Below are 8,543 nucleotides of genomic sequence, written 5' to 3'. Positions count from 1 at the left end.
CCACCCCTCCTCCCCAGATTTAAAGGCCTCTAAATGAATAAACAGACGTGTGCTTCCAGAGAGTCAGCAGGAAAACCACCTGTAAAAGTGTCATTTTTAATTAAGACCAGCTCCTAAGCATCGAATCACCAGGTTTTACTGGGAGGGACCGAAAGGTCAAAACCCAAACCGCGGGCCACCTTCCCACATCCTGTTTACGTCTGACATCAAGCCTGGTTCATACTGCATCCCCACAAACAACGGGATGGCATTCCTCCCTGAAAGAAAAGGAGTCATATGGGGGCGATGCAAGTCTATGTAAGGATCTCAATGCGATCCCACTGGTATCTTTCTAGGGAATAGACAGTTTTAGTTTTGTTTTTACTGAATCAGACTGAGCACTCTGAGGCCTGCCTGATGCAAAAACTCAGAGCAAGTAGGTGCTACTTGATGCAAAAACTCAGAGCAAGTAGGTACCCGGCCGGCCCCAGAATCTCCGGTGTTCCCTACCTGGGTCAAACCATGTGCTATGAGCAGAGGTAAAGGCACAGGGATGGTTGATGCTCTAGATGTGCACGATTTGCCCATGGACTCTTCTAGGAGAGACAAGACAGCCCGACTCGCTAGGAATAAAGGGACCTGAGCACTGACCCAGGGAATGCAACCTTTCCAAAGCCTCTGGTTCCCACCCCAAAGGAGGGGGTACTACTGTATGGACCTCTGTATGCAATGGGCAGTAGTGAGCACAGGCAGGATGACCTGGGATGATGAAGGCCTGCTCCGTGGACCACTGGACATGGGCCACGAGCCTGCTGGATTCCATACGAATTCTAAAGCGCACTCACAGATCATGAAGCCACCTCACACCTGGGCCACCAACCTCATCTTCAGGCCTCCTGGAGTTGTCACTCTCTCCAGAAAAGCCATTCTACCTCCAGGGCCGATCAAAACGTCTCAAACTGCAGAGACCTAGTGCCCAGGCTTCATCCAAAAAGATGGTCCCAGGCATGTTCTTATTGTTACTGAGTTTTCAAACTGCAATTACAAGGAGGATTTTTTGCATGTAATTTTGACACAGACTGGGTTCCTAAATGGCTTCGGTTTCAAAAAGAAAATCAATACTAGAGGGGAAGAGGGAGGTGAGCCTGTTTCTCCTAACTGATGAAATGTTAAGAAATAAAGACATTTCTCTATGGGAAGGGAAACCAGGACCTGAGACAGGTACCCAATTGAAGAAGTCAAGGATATAAAACACCACCACACTTTACAAATGTGCTTGCCACAAGCAAACAACTGAGATAAAAGTCAGGTTTTGTTTTCATTTTACTCCTTTGTGGAATGCTTAGTAAGTTTTAAAAAAAAGTTCCACCATGATAAATCTACAACATTTGCCTTTCTACTATGTTTAGAAGTCCCAAGTTGGATGCAATCAGTTTGCTCTTTAAAAGCCATTATTAAAGTCAACTTTCTGTAAAGAACACACTGTCCAAAGGCAATTGATGGAGTTCCGTGTGTCTTACTGATCTGGGCATCCTGCTGCCATGGTAATCGACACACACAGCCTGTAGAAGACCAATCCAAATAACTAAGTGAAATGGAAGATTTTTTTCAGCAGGGTAAGCAACAGGATTTGGAACTAAGATGATTTCTCCAAATTAGCTTAGTCATTACAAAAACTGTGAACATCCAGAAGCTTCTCCCCCAGCCCCTGGGAGTCCCCCAGCCCTGATAGGAGGCCCCCCTTCTGGGCATCAATGTCACTCTTTGCTTGGTTTTGTCTGCTTGAGGAGACTGAGGCTACGGCCAAACCACAGGGATTCTCAGCAGAACTATTTCCAAGTAAAACATTTGGTTTCTGAAGACATGAAAAAATATTTACTGATACTTGGGTGAAAAGAGAGGAGCCCTGTGAGCTGGGCTGAATCACCAGAGAGAGAAAGACAAAAGGCAAACCTAAGGATGGGCATGTCCCTTCCAATGCATCCGTGTTTTCAAAGAAATGCCATGATACAGGAAACACGTTGATAACAGTACACAGCTTACAGCATCCAAAAAGTCTCCACAAGTTTCAAGAAAAACACAAAGAGCGCATAAGGCTTTCTAAATCTCCTGAAAAGTGGCCGAGCCAGAAAGGTCATTTAACCATAACTTCTTAAAATGCACATTTCAAGAAAAGGCATAGGATGGTTTCAATGCACCTTGTTGATTTTTCACTACTCAGTTGGAAAAAAAAAAAAAAAAACCTTCTAAAAAGGATTTTACTAAATGCCATTAGTAATAAAAAGAGTTGTCATAAACAGAGTGCTTTTCTCAAGTCAGAACACTTGGATTCTGTCTGAAGTGAGACGCGATCCTTAAAAGACTGCTTCTCTCAGCAACGTGGCGCCAGCTTGAAGCCAAGGAGGAGACGGACAACATTCTGCGAGAGAGAAGGTCTCCTAAGCAACACCAGATGTTCCTAGTCTACCACCACCTGGTGGTCCATACAGCAGCTCCCTTGTCAAGTCTGCAGAGACAGCCTCTGTGGGACGTGCCCCACCCATGCCAGCCTCGCCTCCCCCACGCCGGGGTGACTGCACCTGGGGCCTCCGCCAACGATCTGATATCAGTCCCTGAAATCACGGCATCCGGCGTGACACTGTGAAGCTCAATGGGGCACATAAGGCAAGAAACATGTTTAGTGAGAGGGGGACGGCGGGGTGGGGATGGGAGAGAACCACGCTTCCCGGAGGTGGGGTCTTGTTCCAGCATCACGCCTTCCTCTAGGTGGGTAGGGGGTCGTCGTCGCCTTTACTGCACTTGCACTTGCAGCAAAGTACAAACGGAGTGGCCAGGAGCAGGAAAGGTGAAGCCACCAAGAGCAGAAGCCCAAATCCAGCAAAAATGCCCACAACCTGCAGGAAGGAAACAGAGGAGCAGAGGGTAAGTTGGCTGATCTGTAAGTTCAATAACTAAAGTATAAACCACACAACGATCCACGCATCCATCATCCACCCATCTATATCCACCCATCTGTCCATCCATCCATCTGTCCACCCATCCATCCAACTACCCATCCATCCATCCATCCACCCATCCATCCACCCACCTATATCCACCCATCTGTCCATCCATCCATCTGTACCCACCCAACCATCCAACTACCCATCCATCCATCCATCTGTCCACCCATCCATCCACCCACCTATATCCACCCATCTGTCCATCCATCCATCTGTACCCACCCAACCATCCAACTACCCATCCATCCATCCATCCGTCCACCCATCCATCCACCCACCTATATCCACCCATCTATCCATCCATCCCTTCATCCACGCATCCATCATCCACCCACGTATATCCATCCACCTATCCACCTATCCATCCATTATACACACAACATCCACCCATCTTTCCATACATCTTTCATCTCTCCATCTACTCGTCCATCCACCCATGCGTGTTTCCATCATCTACTACCTGTATCATCCATCCATCAATCCATTTATTCATCCACTCATCATCCATCCATCCATCTATCCAGCATCCACTCACCTATCCATCCATCCATCTATCCATATTTCCTTCCCTTCCCTTCCTTCCTTTCACTCCCCCTTCCCTTTTTTCCCTTTTTTCTTCCTTTCTCTTCCCTTCCCTCCTTCCAACTAAATACCCAAACATCCATCCAATTATACATCCAGTTAACCAACAAGCTTCCTCCGAGCCAAAGGCTGTATTAGGGGCGGCAAACACAGAGGCACATTAGATCTTGGCTCTCAAGGGCCACCCAGTCTAGTGGAAAGAGACCATGACTACAACCGATAATAATACATTTTACAAAAACTGCCATCGGGTTCCAGGGTGTAAAGGGAGCCCAGGAGCCAGACACCTACATTAGCCAGGGGCAGGAGACTTTGCGTGCAATGGGAAACGGTTGAGATTATAAGGGTTATGAGGACGTGGGTGGTAAACAAAAATGAGTGGGATAAGGCATTCCAGGTGGGAGAACAGAAAGGCACAGGCGTGGTGCATTAGGGCGTGACCACACCTGTGCTATCCCTGGAGTTTAAAACCCAACATTTACTGCTACGAATTTTGATTTTTTTAAAAAACATATGTTTACCCCTAGGTATGAGTAAATACGGAAGGAAGGAAGCCTCAAATGTAGACATACTGTCATTCAAATCAGGCAGTGAGGCTGGACAAAGAAGCAAGGGGGGTGGTTCTTTAACTGGTCCCCCCCTCCACCAGCTGCTGGAGTCCAGAATCGGAATCCGAAGGTGGAGCTCGTCCGCCACCTAGTGTTCAGAGCGATAAATACATGAACCCCTTGGGCTCATGGTTCTAATCCTGACTCAGTGTGTTCACCTCCCTGGGCTTCAGTTTTCTCAATCATAAAATAAGCAGATAAAGTAAAAGATCTCCAAGAGCTAGTATCAGCTCTGAAATACGATGCTACGCTGCAGCATCACAGCAGTGTGAATGAAAGTGCACCCTTAGATTTTGCTGGAAAATCATCTCACACACACATACTCTTACACACACACACACCATGTTGTGTTTCTAAATTAGATTGTGCTCATGCTCAGAATCTGTGTTTTCTGCCGCCTGGCTGAGTCCATTTGTCTGAACATAATGTCAACGGTGGAATCACGCGGTGTGGACTCAGATCGTGCTCTGTTAAAATCACGCACGCAGATATTTTAGAATACATAAAACCCCCCAGCAAGGCATCACCGATCTGCAGGGCATCTTGGATAACCTCAACCACCTGGGACACTTTCTCAGTCTCTAGGGAGCCAGGGACTCTTGCACCAATGACACACCAAAATCCTTCACCAAATGCTCACATTCTTGGTCAATAAGACCCCATCTTCATTTTCACTCAGGCTATCTGGTCTCTTTCTTTGCATGCCATTGAACAAGTGATGTTACCCAGTGGGTCCCAACTGGTGATGGGAGGATACAGGTATTGTCAGAGGGAAGTCAGCCAACAGTAAAGAATGAGACAGGAAGCAAATACCTCACAACAAAAATAATCACTTCGTGAGCATCTTATAAGTACGTGTCAGGCAGAAATGATATACTGTAGGAAGACAGAAGGATAAAGAAGGAATCACGGTGAAACGAGGATCATTCCTACTGGCAAACCCTGATTTGAAGGAGTGGCTAAGCAGTCAGACAGTTTCTCAAGAGGTACACTCATTCAGAGCAGGACACAGTTTGTGTGACCACCATAAGCCCCTGTGCACAGCCTGGTGGCTCTGCCTTAACAAATGTCCAGTATGTGTTTATAGGATGAATCAGTTCAATGGAATCTAGTAGCTTCTGAATCCTCTGCCCCCAGAGAGTTCTGTGACAAAACCACTCCAGGGCTTGGCAACACTAACCCAAGTCAAAGAGATGGTGAGATGAACGGGACACATTTAATTCACTGAAACTTGGCATTGGACACAGCCTGGGTGTCTGCTGCGCCCAGGCCTGAATGCGCAGAGGATGGGCCACTGGCCGAGGGCTGTGCTGGGGTATATGGGGGCTGCTCCCATGTCTCTTTCCAGTTCTCCATCCAATGACATCACCTTGGCAACTTGAAACAGCCATCCTGGGGGTGCTGACGCCACCCCGCCCCCTGCCGCCCCATGGCCAGTTGTTGAATATCCTCACTGCGCTGGCCCTGCGTGTGTTCTGAGGCAGGGGATGAATGAGCTAAGGGGGCCGGTGGCAGCTGCGTCGTCTACATGGAACGTTTACCGATTGCTCCCACTGCAGTCCTCCTCGCCCCACCACAGAGCCCCTCTTTTCTCTGCTTCATGAATATCTGCCGTTCTGGATTGGATAGAGTGCGAGAGAGTTAGGGTCTGCTTTTGTCCTCTGAGAGAATGGGTTCTCCAGTTGGGAGGAGGAGGTGGATGCAAATAATGAAAAACTTCTGCCCAAAAACAGAGTCAGGACACTGAAAACAGCCCCAGGAGAGGCGTCAGGACCCGCAGGGGTCAGGCAGGTGGAGATGGGGGCCTGATAAGGGAGACACGGGAAGCTGTCTCTGAGGATGGGATCGCCGAGCTGCTGTCTGCAGGAGAAAAACCCCAGCAGGGAACGTTAAGACGGCTACCCGTGCAGTGAGCCTGGGAGTGGGGTTCAGGGAGCAGGAAGGAGGTGATGTGGCCGGAGTGGAGGGGTGCTGGGGGGAGTGCTGGGGGCGGCCCAGGTCTTTTGCTCAGAAGATACGGAAGCTGGGGGTGTGCTTCCCGCCATGAGGGAGACCTGGAGAAGGAGGCGATCTTGAGGGAAAATCTAAACTTCTGTTCGCGCCTGTGCTAGCTGAAATGTACCGTTAGACGTCCAAGTGGAGATGGCCGGCAGCCAGGTAGGCACGAAGCTGCGAGTTCGGTGGGGCCGCCAGGACGGAAACCGAAGTGAGGCAGACATAGCCTTGCAGTCCCGGGGGGCCGTGGGCTCTAGGAATGCACACAGAGGGCTGACACGACGTCCCCTCCCTGCCGTGGTCACAAGCGCTGGTCCCACCTGCCTATAAATGTAGAATAATGAAACCACGGTTGACCCTGGATAATGACCCAGTCCAATTTCCTCATTTCACCAATGCAACATCTGTGGCCAAAGAGCGATTCCAAAGGCCCCAGCACTTAAGACAGAGGGGAACGGGCGTCTAGTTCAAGTACAAGACACAACTTGTGTGTATTTTCCTGAGCGTAGTGAAAAACACCCTCAGAACAGGTCACTGCGCGAGGCCCCTGCCCTGTAGCCCAGCCTCGGGGGGGGGGGGGCTGAATGAGGACAGCTCCACCACGTGTGAACACAGGCATCAGCAATCAGCCGCGTGTGAAATGCCACCCACGGGCTAAAAGTGAGCTCTCTCGTTACAGGGAGGTGGGTCTCCTGCTCAGAAGAAAAGGAAGAGCCAGTGTGGGTGCGACTCCCCCTTGTCAGGTGCTGGCCTCCTAAGGAAGAAGATTTACTTGACTGAGAAATGCCGCCCTTGCCTCTTACGCACGACGGCTGGAACAGCGCCGGGAAAGGCAGGGGCCGCCGCACAACAAGCGTGTTTCCAGAGGTGTTCGCGAGGGCAGATGAAAGGCCCGGGCTGTGACCCCTCAGTGTGGTCAGGGAAGGGGGCAGAATTAGGACGTGCAGAGCTGGACATGGACAAGACAGGGAGAGAGAGGGGTGGGTGATGAAGACCAGGACAACAGCGGGGCCACAGCGGGGCCAGGGAGAGGGACACAGCACAGCTGGGGGCTTGCGTCCCGAAGGCCAGTGAGTGACGAGGAGAAAAAGAGGAGGGGCTGCGGAGGGAGACCCAGAGTCGGGCCATGGAACGGGGGCCTGCCCGCCATCCCAGAGCACCTGGACATCAGCGCCTACTATGACGTCCGGGCGCTAGGGAGACACTGAATGCAATTTTCCTGAGTAAACTGATGGAAGATAATCAAACCTGCATTTCTGCTTAAGAGACTTGGTGATAAATGCAAAGTGAAACTCCACTCGCGGATCATTGGCGAAGCAGATGATGAACGTGCCCTGAGCCAGAGCCTGTCTGAGGGGTAAGGGAACGGAGGCCACCAATCGGATGGAGAGCCAGGAGACTCACAAGGGAAGGGAGGCCTTTCCCAGCTTCCACGTGGGCGCTTTACCTCTAAAAGCAAATTACGAGAGTGCAAGTTCCTTTCAGTAATGGAGGTTCTGTATCATGTGCTGGGAGGTGGTTCTAACTATGAAAACTGAAGGCTTAAGAGCAAATTGGTCTTGTGATCGCACACGAATGTCTGCTCTGGGCGGGGCTCTTCCACTGCACACCATGTCCCTCGCTAATTCCCAAGCGTCTGGCCTTCGTTCCTGGTTTATGTGTCACATGCTTTGCTAGTTTTCGTGACTCCCTTACTTTCCTTTTGACACTGCTCACTCATATTTTATTGTTTACCCCAAATCCAACACTAATGTGTGGACATCTGTCTACAGCCCTGCGTGTCTCCAGGGTTCCTCACACCCCAAGGAAGAGATCCCTGCACCCCGAGTGCCTTTGTTCAATTCCACAAGCACCGAGAGGGGCCTGAGATCGGGGCGGCGGGGGCGGGGGGGGGGCTTCCTTTGTCCATGTGGCTCCAGGGGTGACTCAGAGCTGGCACTCAGCAGGTGCCCCTGGCAGGTGCCGACCGAAGATGCTGAGAGAGGCTGGTGGGAGGTGCCCCCAGGACCCTTCCTCAACAACAGGGGAGGCTACGGACCCCCGTCCAGGCTTCTGCATTTCTCAAGGGCCCGTTCTCTAAATGACCGTTACCAGGAACCGCAACTGTTCCAGGACCCCAGGAACACGTGACTCACTCCCGGGGGTAAGCAGGCATGAGGGCTGAGGTGTGAGCGCCCAGCCCAGCCTTGCTATTGCACAGGGTGACACGGTCTCCACAGCTCTCACACTCTCCTGGGAAGCTTGCCGTGCTCTTAGGGAGCTCAGGCCACATGGAGAGACAGCTCCTTATGCAGAAAGAGGGCCTTTACAGAGGGAATCAGGTTAAAATGACATTACCAGGATGGGCCCTGATCCATTATGACTGCTGTCTTTATCC

At 50.6% G+C, this 8,543-nt stretch overlaps 1 protein-coding gene across 4 annotated transcripts in view; it reads right to left on the bottom strand.

The window, feature by feature from the left end:
* Nucleotides 1–1,710: 1,710 nt before the first annotated feature.
* The window catches only part of RNF144A (ring finger protein 144A), a 111,741-nt gene continuing 104,908 nt past the window's right edge, over nucleotides 1,711–8,543 (bottom strand). For 3 of the 4 annotated variants that reach the window (XM_082851328.1, XM_082851327.1, XM_082851330.1), the window contains exon 9: nucleotides 1,713–2,873. In XM_082851328.1, the coding sequence (XP_082707454.1) occupies nucleotides 2,742–2,873 (132 nt within the window). In that variant the 3' untranslated portion in view covers nucleotides 1,713–2,741. Of the gene's footprint in view, nucleotides 2,874–8,543 lie in introns of all 4 variants that reach the window. The other variant, XM_082851329.1, reaches the window with a different exon arrangement.

The sequence above is a fragment of the Leucopleurus acutus genome, assembly GCF_964270905.1.
Source record: "Leucopleurus acutus genome assembly, chromosome: 12".
NCBI lineage: Eukaryota > Metazoa > Chordata > Mammalia > Artiodactyla > Delphinidae > Leucopleurus > Leucopleurus acutus.
The sequence above is the reverse complement of the archived record's forward strand: the minus strand, read 5'-3'. Positions and strand labels throughout refer to the sequence as shown.